Source organism: Cheilinus undulatus, linkage group 3 (assembly GCF_018320785.1).
Source record: "Cheilinus undulatus linkage group 3, ASM1832078v1, whole genome shotgun sequence".
NCBI lineage: Eukaryota > Metazoa > Chordata > Actinopteri > Labriformes > Labridae > Cheilinus > Cheilinus undulatus.
In genome coordinates this window covers 5,322,068-5,341,272 of record NC_054867.1, presented here as the reverse complement: position 1 = coordinate 5,341,272, position 19,205 = coordinate 5,322,068, and the positions used below count along the sequence as shown (strand labels likewise).

General features: G+C 39.9%; 1 protein-coding gene across 4 annotated transcripts in view; it reads right to left on the bottom strand.

Annotated features, from left to right (window-relative positions):
* The window catches only part of LOC121507400 (transcription factor SOX-13-like), a 109,178-nt gene that overhangs the window by 35,123 nt on the left and 54,850 nt on the right, over nucleotides 1-19,205 (bottom strand). For all 4 annotated transcript variants that reach the window (XM_041783702.1, XM_041783706.1, XM_041783704.1 and 1 more), the window contains 2 exons: nucleotides 4,231-4,447; nucleotides 3,989-4,091 (listed from right to left, as the gene is read on the bottom strand). In XM_041783702.1, the coding sequence (XP_041639636.1) occupies nucleotides 3,989-4,091; nucleotides 4,231-4,446 (319 nt within the window). In that variant the 5' untranslated portion in view covers nucleotide 4,447. The remainder of the gene's footprint in view (nucleotides 1-3,988; nucleotides 4,092-4,230; nucleotides 4,448-19,205) is intronic.

The following is a 19,205-nucleotide window of genomic DNA, read 5'->3' as shown; positions in this document are numbered from 1 at the left end:
TCTTTTAATGGCTATGAAAAGGCATAAGACTGCAGGGCTATGTGCACATCGACACAAATACACATACACTGAATTTATACAGGATTTAAAAGAGATACATTGGATCAATTGCTGAATATTGGAAGAATAACGCACCAGACTCTAACTTAGAAATACTGAAGCAGTTAAAACGTGGATGTAACGCTCTTGAAATGAAGCCCACACAGGCTGATTTAATGACATTACATATAGTAAAGTCACTATTAGGGGTGTAACGGTACAGAAAATTTCAGTTTGGTTTTGAAGTCACGGTTCGGTATGTTTTTGGTACTGTAATTCAAGCGACTAAATAAAATTTTTATTTTTATTTTCTTTAATTTAATTGTGTTAAATAATAATTAAATAAATTACATTTAAATCATTAATAATGCTGCAACCTCCTTCCAAAGGTTCTTCAATGATTAAAAATACTAATAAATAAATTAATACATTTTTGAATTACTAGGTTATTTTAATTGATATATTGACATATTGTACCCTTTCTTTAAACACTAAAATTTCCCAGCCAACTTGAACGCATCATCATACAGGCGTAAGTTAGCTTGTTAAGTATGCTAAATAGCGTTTATTCTGCTGATTTCAACACAAACTTTAGCACTGGATTACTTTTGTAACCAGTGGGACCTACTACAAAGTTTGGCAGAATTTTTCACAGCCCATCTTGGCGGATAAAGATGTTAGAGCCGTGTGAAATCTGACACGGCTCTAACATCTTTATCTGATCGGATAACTTTACCTACAACGCAGCTGCAGACATGATGGAGTCCCCTCTCCCCCTCCTCCCAGGCTGACGGTTGAAGGTAGAATAAATTTGATTCACAGAGCCAGAGCACCAGTGTTATAATAAAAACAATCTTCAATAGTAGGAAATTCATGACCGGTCGGTGAGACTTTTTGTTGTTCCTCCTTGTTACAGTGACGTTCTTGTTTGAGTGGTGCTTTTTAAAATGCTTTGATTGGTCCGCTGGACGGCGTGCTGTCAGCGACACACCTGCTGAATAATGTCAGCGCTACTGTTATTGTCTTTGTCCACTGTTGCATTTTACTGGGAAACAAAGTGTTCCTAAACAGGATACTTTTGTCTGGGAATATTCAGGCTGTTGCTGTCGTTTACTGTGGTTGTGTGGTTGCCAGGACAGTGTGGCAGTGAGTTGCGCTCTGGTTTTCTGTGTGTATGTGAGCTTTGTTCCACATGTATCCATTGGGTACACGTCTGGACTGTATCGAGAGGCCTGTACTGAATCGGTACAGTACAAATATACATACCTTTCCACCCCTAGTCACTATACAATATAAATCAGACTACAAAGAAGATATATGTAGTTCTGTCATTAGTTCAGACAGCACAGTCATCTGAAATGATTTATATTGTGCTGTATTCAGAAAAGAAAGCACACCAGATGAAGAAAAAAATCTGACAGTACAAATACTGCAACAATAAATCAAACAGTTGTGTAGCAGGAGAGGTGGGAGAAATAATCAAATCTTAGATGCATCGTGATATGGAGGTGGAAGATTCTGAATCGATTTATAAATGTCTAATAATCGATAATCATGAGCAATTTATATAGTTTAAACTGTGAATAGCAGGAACAAAAAAGGTGGAACTCTGACAAGCACTGTGTAACAGCAAGATTTAGATTACGAGTTGTTCATCTGTGAAAAAAGACATGTCTATGTCTGTAATTTATGAAATGTTACATGGAAAAATGCTGCTACCTGTGTGCAGTTGTGTATTTCCAGTTCACAAGCATCTTCCAATAGAGGACAGTGGACATTTAATTTATCTCTATTTTTCTAAATACATATGTAATATTTTTATTATGTTTGACACAGTGAGAACAACAGAAATGTTGAAAAAAAAAACAAAAAACAAAAAACAAATGCAGTAAAATGCATCAATGATTGATTAAGAATTGAATTGTAGCCCTATGAATCGTAATTGAATTGAATCGTGAGCTGCCTAAAGATTCACACCTCTATGTAGTAGTGCCTTCAGAAGTGGATATATTCTTAAATCAAAGGTAAAGTATGTTGAATTTTTTCACTGACATGTCTACATTTCTTAAAAATGACTAGCCATGTGCAACATCAACCAGGAAGGCCAATATTAACAGATTTACCCCCTCATCATGTGAAAATCATGACATGCTACATTGATGGTTTCATAAATCCACTTCATATTATGCATTTCAAATCAATCTTTGAAAACCTCTGCCACTGCCATAGTATTCCAGCGATGGAGCCTGATTGCATATAAAACTCATGCAGAGGCCAGTTGGGGAAGAGCAAAAACATCTCCACTAAAAAGAACTTTCAGTGCTGGTCTTAGCTCATGCACTAAGAATCGGGTCAAGTTCTGATAAAACTGTAGCTATAGCATAGCTACATCAAAGCTAATCACTACATTGGCAGCAGCCATCCAAGTTAATCGCTACACCAGCAGCAGCCATTGCTGTAAGCTTTCAGTACAACGAAACCCTGGCCATAGCTACAGCTTTGTTCTCCTCAAACAGCTCTGATTGGCTAGGTCTGTTTTCAGACCCAGCACAAACGTCGCAGATTGGATATTTACAAGGTGGACGACCTGATGACAGGCGTGGAGTCTGGCCAATCCATCTGCTTTGTAAGGTTAGCAAAGTAAACATTGCATTGATATAGACTAGGAAATGAGAGACAGGGAGATGATGCTCCAGGAGTGTCATACAGGTAGATTTTCTTAGTTTTCATTCTTTGTTCTCATTCAACAGACATTGTTTATTTTGTCCAGAGAGAGGAAGAACTACTGGGCCTACAGCCATCGAAGGCTTCTGAAAGCAAAACTGTTTCATCACATTTAAAATAAAAGTGGTAGAAGGTTTTTTTTTTTTTTTACAACAGGGAAACTGACATATACAGGTCAAAGAGTTAACCATGTAATGGTTAATGGGTGCAGTGTGGACAGCTAGCTTCATAAGCAGCAAGGAGTCAGACACCCACCTGCTGTCAGGACAGTGCAGGAACCAATCAGACAGAAGAAACTTTGGTGGATGAATCTTCATTAGAATCGTTGGTAGATGAGGCCCATTGTTTTAACCCTGAAAGATGACTACTACTCACAAGCATGGCACTACCATTATTTCTTAAATCTTTTCAAGTAGTTACTGGGTATGTCCACACATTGGAAAACTTTAAGTCCTTCTGTAATTATACTCATAGGAAAACTGTCTATTAATCTGTTATTGTTATTGAAAAAAAAAATCATGTTTACATGTGTAGGGTGGCATACAGGGTGGATGTTGTAAGTAAGCACAGCCTAGGGTACCATCCAGGCAGGTAATAAGGATTACAAAATGCCCCTTATCATACTGTGGATGTTCCAGGGGCCCAAAAAACTTGGTGAACTCCAGGCATTATCACCAGGGGTGAAAAAACCAGAACAAAAGAAATGCTGTTGAACTTGACTTTGGCTGCTAAACGATGTGGAAACCTTGACTCTTGCTGCCCTCCCCCCTCTGTCCTGCTCTAGATTGTGACACATTGGGTACCATGATGACTCATTAGTGCCCTACAAGCCTAAAACTTCAGCACATGACTGTATATTGTTTTTCTCGGGTCTGGTTTCATGATGAATTGAAAGACAAACAATGCATTTACAATGACTCTGGAAGAATCTAGTGACACCACTTGGAACAAAGGCATACTAACAAAATAAACACAATATGTTATGAGATACTGGAGTAGTTGTTTAAACCTTTATAACAGAAATATGATTCAGCCCACACAGACATTGTTCTGTTAAATAACAGGTGCTATGCCTTCAACAAGATGGGATAATTTCTGTTTAATTAAGCGCCTAAGTCATTATTCTCACTTACGGTTATTATTCTCACTTCAAGCCATTTAATGATCATCACTAGAGTTGACACTGCAGAGCAGAAAGTGTATGTGAGAACATGTTTTGACAAACCTTCCTTGAAGTTGGACTGTCCTTCTGGTCTGTCCTGTTTCCGGGCCTCCTTGAGCCCTAGGGGGCTTTGTCTGTGATGCAGCTCTTTACCTGGAGAGCCCTCCTGTAAGGACACACAGAGAGGAAGTTTACTAACATAGCAACAGAGCAGGAAATGGAAACTTTTACTTTGAAATGCAACTCTGTGTTTATTCTCTAAAAACATCTATTCTCACTCTGCAAGCCATATGAAACATCCTCACCAAGGGGGAGCAGGAGAGCGGTGGGGTCAGTTGGCGGGCCTCCAGTGGATTATTAGCTGACCAATCACATGCAGGAGATGCCTTAGGAGGTTCCACGTTGGTAATGTGTCCAGCAGCTCCACCAGACTCCTCCTGTTCTACTTTGACACCGATACCCGCCATGCTGACATCCCCACCAGAGAGGAGGTGCAGTGCTGGAGGGCTGGGCTCAACCATTCTGTTGGAAAACAAACACAACCCACAAAAGTAGGTGTCATCTGGGTGTGGTGAGGTCTGGGTGCATGCCATGCCACCTTTGATTTGATAGTTGATATCATCATCAGCACAAGGAGACATAATGGTCCTGACAAGTTAAAACGGCTTCTGTGAGGAAAAAGTATGCTAACATCAGCCTGAGTTAGCTATGGTAATGTTAACAGCTTGATGTTTATCAGGACTATTGTCTTAATAAGGCCACCATCTAATATTTTAAACTTTACATAAAAGTACAGCTAAGGTTTATGGGAAGTCAAAATTTTGCAATTATGTATGCATGTTGTGGTTTCCTGAAGTTCTGTTGTCCTGAAGATTTTTCACTGAAGCTTTGGCTGCAGACTCATTATAATCATTGCCATTTAAAGACCATGAATTTCTACCAAAGTTCACAAAAAATCATCAGGTAGATATCTTCAACTCAGAGCTGCAGGTGATGCAACAAAAAAGATGACTAGATTCATTTGTAATTGAAATCTCAAAGAACTCAAAAGGTCAAACAGCTTTGAAGGTTGCACATCCAACAGTTATAATATTCTCTACTCTGAAGCAAAAAAGTCAAATTATTTATAGAATGCTATAGCCTTTTTTTATATATGACATAGTGAGTTTCAAGACAATTGAAATAGGATTTTTGAAAATTAAATCATTTTAGCTTTTAAAAGAAGAAGTTAAAGATTACGTAGCTGACATAGTGAATTTCTAGGCTGAAAAACGAACATTTTCAGCATGATTTGTGCACAGATTGTACACAGGTGAGTGGATATTTAAGTTCTTTGAATGGTGCTAGCTTATAGTAAGATCTTATTAATAATATACAACATTACACACATTCTCGCGTGGACCACAGCCTGCTTCTCCAGGTGCCCTGCTATATATTCTCCGGGACAAAATTAATAATGATAATAGGTGTGTCTCATTGCAGGGGCAGCATCCATTGAAGGACAGCCAGCAAAGAGCCCGCCCATGAAGGTTTTGTGGCCTCGGTCTGAAGAGATCGTCAGGACCTTAAAAAACTCACCATTATTTTCACTAGCTGTCCCTGCTCCTATCTGATGCAGTGGTGTATTGCCGGGTATTCACAGGTAAAAGAAGGACGCACACTGATTTTTTTTGTATAATTTGCCTTAACTTAGCACAAAAAGAAAGGAAATTTGTGTTTGGTAGATTATTTCTTTGTTGTAACAATGCTTCTTGGCAATCTTATTCCCTTAGAAAGTCTGTTAAATAATGCCACATTTATAAGGAACATGCATTTGTGGGATGAGCAGCAGAGCTGAGTTTGTGGGCCAAGTCTTCTCTGCCAACAGCATGCCCAAGCTAATCCCACAAGGGTTCAACGGGGATGAGGTCAGGACTGCTGGCAAGCCATTCCACCCTCCACTCCCAATTTCTTGAGATAGTTTCTGATAAGCCCTTGAGGGGGCCAGCGCTAAGCCGGGCATACACTGTGCTATTTCAAGATGACCATATGACAGTCGTGGCAGAATGTCAACTCATGCACAATGCACGGCCATCGCATATCCCCATTGTGCTAGTGGTATAACTTTCTCTCATTTGTTGCCCCTCATCATTATCAATCCCTCCTACTTGAGGTCAAACAAGATCTATATCACAGGTCCCTTATCCTTTGGGTCGCTAAAAATGCAAGGCATTTTTAAAAAAGTATATGCAGGTACCTCTGGCCAGCCAGGTTGAAATCTGTGCACCAACAGCATGTGAGCATCAGATATAACTCTCATTGCACATTCACTGTCAACACTGCATCTGATAAATATTTGATTCTCTGCCTAGTTAACATTAGTTTTTCCCTTCTAAAGAGTGTGCATGTGGATAAACAGAAGTGTCAAGCCTTGTATTGAAGCAGCACTTTATGGCAATGAGCCAACTACTTCTGCTTCTATGTTGATTCAAGTCAGAGCATGACACATTTCAATAACGGATATGGATAAAATGAATGCACAGCTATCTTTACTGTGTAAGAGAAGCCAGCAAGCTCTGTTAGAAATAAGTGAAGAAAAATCAAGAGAAATTCCTCTCAGACACTACTGGAACCTTGTCATCTCACTCTTTCCTTGTTCCTTATACATCTCAACAAGGCAAAAGAGAAGCAATAAGAATGAAGCAATGAGGCAAAAAAAGAAAACAAGCTACATTGCCACATTCATGCTGAACTGCTCACGGGCTGTCCAGGTACAGCATGAATCAGTATAATCAACCCTTGTCATATCGCTGAGGCCAGCAGGTGTCACATGCTGAAAGGACACGCTGTAAATGCCACTTTTGTGTCTGAGCAACCTCAACAGAAACAGAAGTTATGTCCAATTTCCTCATTATTACTGCTGAACAACACATCCAGAAATAAACATTCATAAGGGTCAGACAACAGTCTTTAATCTTAATTAGGGATGCAACCAAAGACTATTCCTGTGGACGAGTCTGGTGTTTTTTCTTTGTCAATCACTGTTTAGCATGTACAACTCTCAACAGAGAGAGTATGAATGACAGATGGCTCACTCCCAAGCATCTCAGCTTGAGAAAACAATGTTTTACAAACACAGAATCACTGACAATAAAATTTGTCTGCAACCAAAGTCATGATCGATTATTGTCGACAACGGCAACGAATCGTTGCATCCCTAATCTTAATGACTAAGCAGATAAAATTTAAGAAAGAAAGAAATGTACTCAAATAAACAGGTCCCTTCAAACTCTGATTACAAGCAGAATGATCCTTGAGACGTGTTGGGCTGTGAATGCAAAGACTCTTCTTTGCACAGGGAAACAAGTATGAGTTTGTTGGCTTTTGATAAGAGACAGCCTTCATTGCACCGATATGACATAATCACTTTGAGGAATGCACTTAAGAGGCTGCAGCCCTTTAATAAAGACACAGCCTTCATCTGTCTTTTCCTCTATTTCACTTTCCTCAGCTAACACAGCTCCAGTGGGTAGCTGTTGAACCTGAGTCTGGTTCTGCTTCTGAGGTTTTAGCATGTTAAAAATGTGGCTCCTTGCAAATGTTACTTGCTGAAGGTTACCAGAGTAGACTGTACAAATTTTATCCAGTTAAACACAGATTTTTGCATGCCTCACTTATAAGCAGACGGTTTATTATATATCTATTGCACACAATATATTTCACTTTATCTGGGAAATCTCACAAAGCATTTGAGAAGGGTAGGGAGTTGATTGGACAAACGTTCTGTCTGTCATGTTCATTGTGGGCCCATCAGAGTGACAAGACAAAATGAGTTAGTAGGGATGAGTAGTACCTGAGCGCAGGTACTGTCTGAGTTTACTGACAGTGAAGGCTTGTTGGCGGATAAAACTCATGCAAAGGCCAGCCGGGAAAAGTGCAACAAACATCTGCCAAGGGACAGTCTCAGTGTGTTTTTTGCTCTTGTTTTAAAGAAGAAATGTGGCCTAGTTCTGATAAAACTGCCGCTATACTACAGCTACATCTAAGATAACTGCTACACCGAAGGCAGAAATTGTATATGCCAGTTTACAGTACAACTAAACTCAACTAAACTGTAACTAATGCAATATCATGTCAAAACAGGATGGGAGAATAGCACAAAAACATTGTGTCCACCATCAGTGGTGGACAGTAGTGGAGTACATTTACTTGAGTACTATACTTAAGTACATTTTTTCAGTATTTGTACTTTACTTGAGTATTTGTTTTTTGGAAACTTATGACTTTCACTCCACTACATTTCAAAGACAAATACTTTACTTTCGACTCCTCTACATTTCTAGGAAGCTTGTTGTTACTTGTTCCTTTTAGGTTCAGCATAGCTTCAAGTCAGATGTTAGTGTTTTTCGTTTTTAAAATGCAACTGGCCACACACTGTGCTCCTCACAGAAGGGAATCAATCACAGTCACCGCTCTCACATGGGATGGATTTGGCAAAAGGCTACGTCACCCTTGCTCTGTGTAGCAACCTCTCCCGCCTTCATTCATAAAAAATTCGGCAATGGAGATGGCAGGAGAAACTCAAGCTGAAAATCAGCGCACCCATGGCCATATCTCAGCTTGATGTTTGAGATTTCAGAAATGAGGAAATGATTCACATCATTTCAAATGTCTTCTGTGTGCACTGTGAACAAACTACATTTCTGCATTCAAGAAAAAAAAATTAAATGACAATAGTTGTCCCTATTGTTTTTGATTGCATTTATATGGTGAAGTTTTTACAGGTGTTTTTATAGACTTTTGTAGCAGAGTGGTTCTACATGTATGTCAGTACATCATTAGGTGGTTTCAGAGAGTGACAAGGTTCTGTAAAAGCACTGAGAAAACAATACAGCAATGTACTGATATTAGAAAATGTACTTTGTACTTTTTAATACTTAAGTATTTTTAAATGCATGTACTTTTGAATACTTAAGTATTTTTAAAAGTATGTACTTTAGTACTTTAACTTGAGTAAAATTTCACTGAGCAAGAGTAAGATTTGACCACAAGTATTAATACTTTGACTCTAGAACTGGAGTTGAATACTTTGTCCACCATTGTCCACCATGAAAAACTTTGTTTACCCTGTCTAGTAAAAATAAATGTGGCTCAACTACGATAAAACTGCTGCTAAACTACAGCTACATCTGAGCTAAGAACTCGGGATGTGGATCATTAGTTTTTATTGATATTAATACCCTTATTGATACTCCTTATTGATTGAGTGCGTTTTGATACCACTATACTTTTCTATAGTTTGGTGGAAAAACAAAATGGAGACAAATATTTACACTCAAGTGGTCTTAGCTAAATAGTGCTTGAATTAAAAAGCTATGATTCAGTCTGTGACATCGATTTTACATCCCTCAAATATGAACATATTCTTCATATTCACAACTGTATTTATTAAGGTTTCTTGTCAGAAATGAAAATTTCCCATTTTTATGACATTTGAACACATCATAACATTTAGAACATAGTTCTCTAATATACTGAGGTTACCTGAACGCATCAAAATGTCTGTCTTCCAGCTGTAAAGTTCACTAATTAACTTCAATTCTGCCGATTCCACCACAGAGTTCTACACTGGATTAATACCTTTAACAAACAGGACTTGCTATAAAGTTTTGGAGCACTTTTCAGCATTTATCTGAGCAGCTGAAGAAGAAAACTGTCCTGAGGCAGCTAAACAGAGTGGTATGAGAGCCTGTTACTCCCAGCGCAAGCAGGTATGAGTGCATGTGACTCACAGGCAGCATCTTTCTTCCTCAAGCCGACACTTGAAGGTAAATTCTAGTTTAATGTGATAACAATTACAATATTGATGTGCTTGTAGTTTATGTTCCCCTTAAAAGAGCTGATGTATGTTTTTACACCAGTCTTATCTTAAAATGACGTTACATCACAGAGCCTGTGAGACTTGATAGTAGTATTGATAAGCTAAAATTTTATTGATTTTCGGGTATTTCAAAAACACATCCCTACTAAGAACCACACCAGCTGCAGCCATTGCTATCAACTTCAACTAAATCCCGCCTGTAGCTACCTTCTCGTTCTCTGCCAACTGGTCTGATCCATTCTCAACCAGGCAAAATTGTTTCAGATTGCAAAACTGATTTGCCTGATAACAGAGATGGAATCTGGCCAAACAATCTGCTTCAAAAGGATCGTCTAGACTGGCTCTTTTTGTGAAGTGTCTTGAGAAAACAGTGGTTAGGTGCTTTTCAAATACACATTGATTGATTGATTAAAACACCATAATCACTGTTTTTGTGTTGTAGTGTTCCCTACCAAAACTTTTACATCAAGACACATCCTCTCATACAGGTGTGACTTGGATAATTTCAGCCAGCCTCTGATTGGTCAGGATGACGTGTTATCTTGTTTGTGGTTGTGTTACTGCAGCTGGAAGTCCAGCATGACGAACTATCAAAGTATGACAGTGAATAATAGGAGGTTACAGAGGAGGCAGGCAGACAAGGCCTCAGTGAGGGAGAAAAGGAAGAGAAGACAGGTTGAGTGAGAACGGTTTGAACCACAGTGAACTTCAACATATCAACTCCAGCTTATGTGTGTCTGTTTGTTGTGGGTGTGTGTGTGTGTGTGTGTGTGTGTGTGTAATTTCCCAACCCTGCAGCAGGAGGAAAGAAAAACACGGCAGACAGCAGAACAAAACAAACAGAACACACAAGGGCAAAAAGTGCACATATATATTAAGAGGCAGAAAAAAAGCCATTGTTGGAGCCGGGGAACAAAGGAAGCCGGGACAATGGGGGAGAGGCTGACAAAAGCAGCCGGCCGCAGGAAACAGGCCGGATAACAATGCCAGCGGAATGTGCCGACCAACTCGGGAACACGACAAAAAATGCAGAGCGCCACCATTCTGCGGAAAGCATGATAATGATTAGAGCCCCCCCCCCCACTTCACCCAGCTCTCCCAGCCTGCAAACTGTGATTCTGAACAAAGCCACCTGTCTGCCAGGGTCCAAGGCTCCAAACCTCTGTGATGTATGTGCATGAGTGTGTTGTATCTGTGTATGTGCTGCACCAATACTACACAGCCTGAATTGCAATGTTAGGCTACTACAGTAAACCACTGAGATATATCTAATAATTCCCTCTTGCTTCTGTTCTCCAAGCAGGAAGTGATGCATGAATGAACCAAGTTGTGCATATGTGACTTCAAAGCAAGTATGACAGGAAAAGCAGCAGAGAAATTTGGCCTAAGTCACAGTCTAATTGACTTTTATTTGTGGGGGACACCGCGGCACAATGAAGCTTTTGTTCTGCAGCAAAAACCTTCTTAGAATTGAGGTGCACAGATTTCTTACAAGTAAACTGCAATGTTTACCTTCTTTGTTTCTCAACAAACAATGTTGTGTGTTTCCCTGAAACCTATCGAGTGCATTCAATGCATTCTGGTCCTCAAAGAAAGCTGATTGTTCGCTTTGTTTACATCCATGTTCTTGAGCGTTTTGTTGCTGAGCTATTGGTGAAGTGCAGCCATTGTCAGCCCCTAAAAATAGCATGTACCTACAGGAAGTTCATCCATGTGCTATACAACTACCACAAAGGTTGCAAACAAAACACAGAGCATGCAAACATGGCCAGTGTTGGGCAGCGATCAGGCCCGCCCACAGATTTGTCTGGGCCCCTGACAAACCCTGAGAATGAGCCCTCCCAAGGTGTGACTGATTGATGATAGTGTGTATTGATGCTAGCATCCTGGCTAGCAGGTACTTCATTTTTTGAGTTAAATAATTTATCAAACTATTATTTTTGCTAATTTTGCCTCTTTTTATCCATTTTTGCCACATTTTTCCCCTTCGATTGCTGGTCTTCCCCAAGCCACTTTTAACTCATTTTTGCCACATTCCAGCTATTTTTGCCACTGTTGACCAATTTTTGCCACTATTAACACAATTATAAAATTTTTCATGTCAATTTTCTGCCACTTTAATCACATTTTACCAGTTGTAATCACTTTTCACCACTTTTCTCCTCATTTTTCCCCCTCTATTTGACACTTTCCCTATTGCTGCCTCTGTTGAGCAATTTTTTTGTACTGTTCATCCCATTTTGCCACTTTTTATGCACATTTTCGTCAAGTTTAACCCCAGTTCACTATTTGTTACAATTTTTTGCCACCTTAATCCCATTTTGCCACTTGTAATCCTTTATCACCAATTTTCTGCCAGTTTTTGCAACTTTTAACCCATTTTTGCCAGCTTACACAGCATTTCATAACAGAACATCATACCGACAGTCAAACATGGTTGTGGTAGTGTGATAGTCTGGGGCTGCTTTGCTGGCTAAGGATCTGGATGGCTTGCTTAAGGGGTGGGCGATATGTCGAGTATACTCGACGTATCGCGGCTTTTGCTACGCAGGATGTATAAAATGACTATATGTCGAACATCGAGTATAAATTATGTGGAAGTTTTGAGCTGTCAGCATGCATTTCTCACGGGAGTTTCGCTTATCCCAATGTCCCTGAACACATCTCTCACAGCAGAGAGCTCACTCCCCCGCCCACCCAGAAAACTCTCCTCCGAACATGCACGTTTTCATATCAGCGGAGAAGGAAGGAGGTAAACACTGTGGATAAACAGAGCAGCATGGCAAGTTAGCGGAGAGTTAGCTGGTTCAGAGACCGACATCGAGAAACAGCGCTGGGTCTGTCATCCAGCAGTTGTTCAGCTTTAAAAAGGAAGAGGTCAAACTCATGCAGTAATTGTTAAATTATGCCACAAGAAGACACTCAGATAACAGCGGCAGTAACACAACACGTCGCTAAAGACAGGAGCCCAGTGTTGTTGAAAAGCCAGGATTTAAAAATCTCAATAAATCACCCAAAATACATGATTTACCTGGGCGCGAACATTTTGTTGTAAACTCCCCGGCAAAGTCCCACATGACAGAGAGACGATGGCCCGGCAGCGGACAAACGTGATTCTCTTCAACTACGGAGCCTTATCTCAGCCTAACAGTTCATAACATCCTGCCTCCAACCCCCATGCTCCCATGTTACGAAAGTCAGAAACTGGTCCAGCTTTCATCAGCACAGATAAAGGACTAATGTAATCACAGCTGTGAGCCTGAATGGTGGACTAGACTGCAGGGTTTTGGCCTCTGGCTGCATGCGGAATTGTTGAGTTTTGTGTAGGTTTGCTTCGCCCTTAATGAGGAAAATAATCATTTTATGATCAGCAGTGGTAAACATAACACAAAAAACATTTCAGAACTTTCCATACACTGTATAAGAACGTACTTCATGATTTTAGTATTTTAGATTTATTAGTAAAAGTCTGAATGAAGTCCTTTTCAAAATAAAACAGTGTGCTAAATTTGACCAGCGATTTATACCCTTTCTGCATACAATTTTATTAAAAATCCAATAGAACAGTCTATTTTAATCACCAAACTTGTGTCATTTGGTGCTGAATTTAACATTTTACAGCCACTTAGAGGACATTTCAAAGTATCACGAAACATATTGTGTATCGGGATATAGCAAAAATACATCGTGATATCAATTTTGTGCCATATTGCCCAGCCCTAGCTTGCTGTATTTGATAGAACCATGAATTCTGCTCTCTCCCAGAAAATCTTTAAGGAGAATGTCCGGCTATAAGTTCATGACTTCAAGCTCAAACACACTTGAGTTATGGAGCAGGACTATGATCTCAAAAACAGCAGCAAGTCCAATTCTGAATGGATTAAAAAAGCAAAATGAAGGTTTTGGAGTGGCCCAGTCAAAGTCTGGACTTAAATCTGATTAAGATGCTGTGGCATCACCTTAAACAGGCAGTTCATGCATGAAAACTCTCCAGTGTGGCAGAAAAACAAAAACAATTCTGCAAAGACGAGTGGGCCAAAATTCCTCCACAGTGATGTGAAAAACTCACTGACAGTTATCAGAAACACTTGCTGCTGTTTTTGCCACCAAGGGTGGTACAACCAGTTATTAGGTTAAGGAGCAATTACTTTTTTACAAAGGACCAGCATAATAGTCATGAATATCCTTTTTTTATATTTCAGGAAACAAAAACTTGTGATTGAAATGTAATTATGATTAATTTCCCAGCTTTAGTACAGCATGTTTTACATAAAAATTCAGATGGGAAAACACAAAGTGTTCCTCTTCCTCCTCCTCTCTTACTGTCACATAGCTCAGTAATGAAAATACCTTTAGGCAGAGATTCACAGTTGAGCTGTTACCCTGAACATAACCTGCCCTGGAGCAGATTTCAGCTATGAGTAAGTTACTTTAACTATTTACCATAGTCAGAGGTGAACCACCTTCACAGCTCTCAACACCCAGAATTAACCATAAAGTTACAATGAGAACTGAAATTTGTATTACAGGCCCCAGTTCTGTATGAAGCCTTGCAAAAGTATCCATTAAAAACTTTGCTGTTTTGTTCCCACAAAAAAAAATTTAGGTTATTATAGTAGGGAAAAATACATTTTTCCTAAATTATAAATGAATTTAATAAAAAAAGACAATAAAAAACTTAAGGACTCCTCTCTCTTATCTGCCATGCCTTATGGTAAATTAAACCCAGTTTGTATCTACCAATCAGAGGAGCCAGAGTAATTGGAGTTTGGCACTGTAATCTCCAACAAGTTCAGGGTGCTGCCATATGCATAACACTGCTGTTTCTGCATTTCATCACAGTGGCACTTAACAGCCAAAGCTCTAAACCTGAGCAAACTGAGCGTGAGTGTATTGACACCTCTGTTTGTGTGTGTAAACTGTGAATCATGATAGAATCATTTCACACGGCTGATTGTGACTGAAAAGGCACTGTAGCACATTAAATACAGCAAGCAGGGCCAACAACAGCACTCAAACTCATACGATGCACCTGCTTGTCTACTGTTGACTTTGAGCACAGCACAATACAATTCAGTACACACACTCACTCATCTGTGTGCAGGGGCGGACTGAGATAATAACTCAGGCTAGGAGTTTGACTCCATCCCTGGCCACCCTGTCCACATAAACCATTGGCTGTAGACCCACTGTGTCCTTTTCTAAGTTAAACAGTCTCTATGACATTATAATGGGAACGTTTTTTCACCTGTCCCCCATTATCACACACCTTTGAGATGGAAGAATTTACATCTTGTGCTGGAGGATTAATTTAGTTTCAATTACAATCAAGGTTTTAACTTCCCACAATCCTAAAATCACATAATCGAGGCTAAACAACTACGGCGTGACGTGCCCCTCTAAAACAGAGCGCATGAACCCTGCCATTAAAGCACAGTAGTGGCACTGTTGTGCCTGCACATGCTAAATGTTCATATTTTTGCCAAACTGTGAATTAAACATTTTACACATCATGAGAGAAAACGTGAGCATAGCTCAGTCTGAAGCCACTGAACAAGTGTCAATGCTCCGTAAGGGAGAAAGAGATACAAACAAGCGTCTGCAGGAACAGATACTAGGTACATCAGGTAAGGAGTGGGAGAATATGCTGGTTTGGCATGTTGTTGCATCAGCCTTGGTCCAGGTCCGACCTCGTGATGGCCTTCACCTAGGCCTATGCCCTATCTCTCCAGGAATCCTCCAACCTGCCCCCTTCACAACGCACATGGTCTGTCCCAGCCCACTGGGCTCTGGGCACCCAGTTTACATTAAGGTGGATCAAGCCCAGAGAACTGCACCAGGTGTGCACCAAGGTTATTATAGTTAACTAAAACTAACTAAATAACTAAAACTAAAATTCAAAAATCATTTTAGTTTACTGAAACCAAATAAAAACTAAGCTTTACCAAAAAAAAGGAAACTAAAACTGTGTAGTGCTCTTACAAAACTAACTCAAATGAAATAAAAATAGAGACAAAATGTCCTTAGTTTTAGTCTTTGACACAACCATACTGACTGGCAACTACATCAGAGTCTGGGGAGTGTAAAATTGCCAAATTTTATTGTTTAAAACTTTAGTTTTGGTAGTTTTATGTCTGGAGTTGTATTCATTCATTCATTCATTCATTCACTGATTCTTTTTCATTCATTTTTATTGTCATTGTACAATGTACAATGAAATTGTTTCTGCAGTTTTATTTAGTGCTCTAGCAGTTTCTCATTAAATATCAAAACTGCTCTGGGATATGTGTTGTTTTTCAGTCTGTTAGTTTTGGTTCTTATTGTCCTGAACCGTCTTCCTGAGGGTTGCAGTTGGAACAGGTGATGTGCTGGCTGGGATGAGTCCTTCAGGATGCCCAGGGCCTTCCTGTGGCAGCGGGACCTGAACAGCTCCTCTAAGGAGAGGAGAGCACAGCCAGTGATTTTCTGTGCTGTGTTGATGACCCTCTGGAGAGCTGTCTTCACCTGAGCAGTGCAGCTGGAAAAGCACACTGAGATGCAGTATGCCAGTACACTTTCAAGTAAAAAAACACCAGCAGCTCCTTGGCCAGGGCGTTGCTCTTCAGGACCCTCAGGAAGTGGAGTCACTGCTGTGCCTTTTTGATCAGCGCTGTTGTGTTGGTTTTCCAGGTCAGGTCATCATTCAGGTTCAGGCCCAGGAACTTGAAGTCCCAGACCCCTCCACACAGTCCCAGTTAATGTGTATGGGCTGAGGGTCAGATCTGTTTCTCCTGAAGTCCACTATTATTTCTTTAGTCTTTGTTGTATTGAGGACCAGGTTGTTGATTCACAGAAAGCGAAAAAGGAGCACCCTCCAAACAATAAACTCCTCAAGGTGCAAGGCAAAAAAGACTTACAAGACAAAGAGGTGTCAGCACTCAAAAAACGTCCTTTCAGGTAGTTTTATTCAAGGCACAACGTGGCAGAACGGATGCGTTTCGACTCAGTCTTCTTCAGCGTTGACAACTGACAGCGCTGAAGAAGACGTGCCACATTGTGCCTTGAATAAAACTACCTGAAAGGACAATTTTTGAGTGCTGACACCTCTTTGTCTTGGAGTTGTATTCAAACATCATCATCAAATAAATACATGATAAGTGAAGGGTAGCCTGTTTTAATGTGTTTTTAAAAATGTAGGCTGCTCACTCAGCCTAGGGCTGGACAATTACTTGAATTTTGATCGTGATTTCAATTTTGGCTTCTCATGATCATATAAACATAATCGAAGGAAAACGATTTATGTGTGCTTCATAGAGTATTTTTGGGTTGTGTTTTTGGCTGTGGTATTAGTGTTTTTTGCATGTTGCAAATTTTGCAAGTTTTACAGAAGTGCATGTAGATTGGGTATTTATTTTTAATCATTGTTTTTTATTGCTATTATTTAATATATTGTTATTTTTCTTGTTACTAATTTATTTTCGATTGTTCTTTTAAGCTGTGGTTCAATAAATACTCAAATTTTAAAATCAATGAATAATCGTGTTTATTAATCGTGACTTCAATATCAATCAAAATAATCTTGATTTTATTTTTTGCCATAATCATCCAGCCCTTACTCAGCCCTGACATCTATCCATAAAAACTAAAACCAACACCAAAAGTAATAAAACCAAACTAAAACGAAGCATTTTTGCAAAATAAAAACAAACTAAACTAACAAACCAGCAGTCAAAACTAATAAAAAACCAAACTGAAATTAAACACAGAAAGTGAGAACGAAATAAAAATAGAAACTAATGAAAAATCCAAAACTATTATAACCTTGGTGTGCACAGAGGCGCAGCAAAATAAAATCAGGTCTGTATCCAAAAAAGAAGTCAACTACCTTTAATTTGAGACTCTACAAAAACCCAAAATGAAACAAAACCGTCTTAAATGCAGACTACTGGAATTTCAGAGGGGAGATTTACTATGATTAACTTTAGAAATCCCAATATTAATTGCAATTAAACACTTTAATTGTTTGACAGCCCTAGTTATACGTTTGCACTGTCCCACTTATAATTTCTCTGAGTTATCATGGTGTGACCAACAGGCCATTGAGTTACACTGTTCAAAGTAGTGCATCTTGGCTTTACCAGCACACGTAAATCCAAGTCTCAAAAGAAACACATTGGGAATACTCCAAACTGTAATCTTGTCACTCCACCAACATTATAATACAACTAGTGGCACAAGCCACGGGTCATCAGTCAGTATGAGGGCCACACAGGTTTAACATTTGAATTTCCTAAGTTATCCTGTGATCTTGTTGTCTCTTGGCTCCAGCTGCTCAATGCTGCACTGATGTTGCGCTCTGCTGTGCATCATTAGCTGATCAAGTACCCGTGTACGAAAGGGCAGAGAAAAACTGAAGCAGGCATGTAACACAGATGAAGACAATGTGGAATTTACAGGTAACACTTCAGTAATCAGCTCATAGCAGCTGTAAACCCACAATAATGTGTGTCATCCTAATCTTGTCTGATTGCTATTTTCAGGTGTGGAGTGTTTTTGCCGAGCATACGGCAGGAATGAGGATGGAGGGATGAAGATAGAGAGGTTTAGGAACTGTTTAGCCAACATCACAGCGGCCCCCGTCTGTATCAGCAAGGGATTGAGTCTGTGTGTGTGCGTGTCTGAGTTCTGTCCCACGCTGGAAGTTATTCCTGGGTCTCCCCCTCCACGTTCCACAGGGGCTGGACTGTAGAGCTGCCACAGGTGGCTTTCACACGCCTCTGCACAGACTGTGTGTGTGTCTGAGTGTGTAACAGAGGTATGCACAGAATCTCAGCGACCCATGGAGCTGTTGACAGCAAGGAATGCGTCAAGGTGTGTGCGTGTTTTACAAGCACAAAGGTTTTTGTTTTTAATATTTCAAACAATGCCTTCAGCGTCTCGGCCAGAACAATGCAAACAGTCAAGGTTACGGCTTCCCTCCACATCAGGCTCATCTACTGAAGCACTCTTGGCCTTTCTGCAGCTGACTGCACCCATGTGGAACCCGACCTTGTGGATGTATGTTGTGTATGCATTACGTGATTTAAATAGCATTGCCTTCCTACGTGGTTATCTGATTGAGGCCTGTTTTCCGACCACCAACAGTGTTGTTCAGCTTTTATAGGCGCTCACCACATGGGGCTAAGAAATCACAATAAAACAGACCTCAGAGCAGCTGCTGAGCTAAACAAAGCAGAACAAAGTGACCAAAAACTTCCATAACAGACTTTTAAAACTTCTCTCTCAGACTGAAATAAGTTTAACTGAAACATTACTCAACGTTGTACTGAATTTATAAAGAGGGAAAATACTGCTTCCAGTATTTTTATAGGAATAAGACGGGGATCAACAAACACTTGTTTCTGGGAAATTCCTGAGACAGGTGACAGCGGGGTGCAGTGA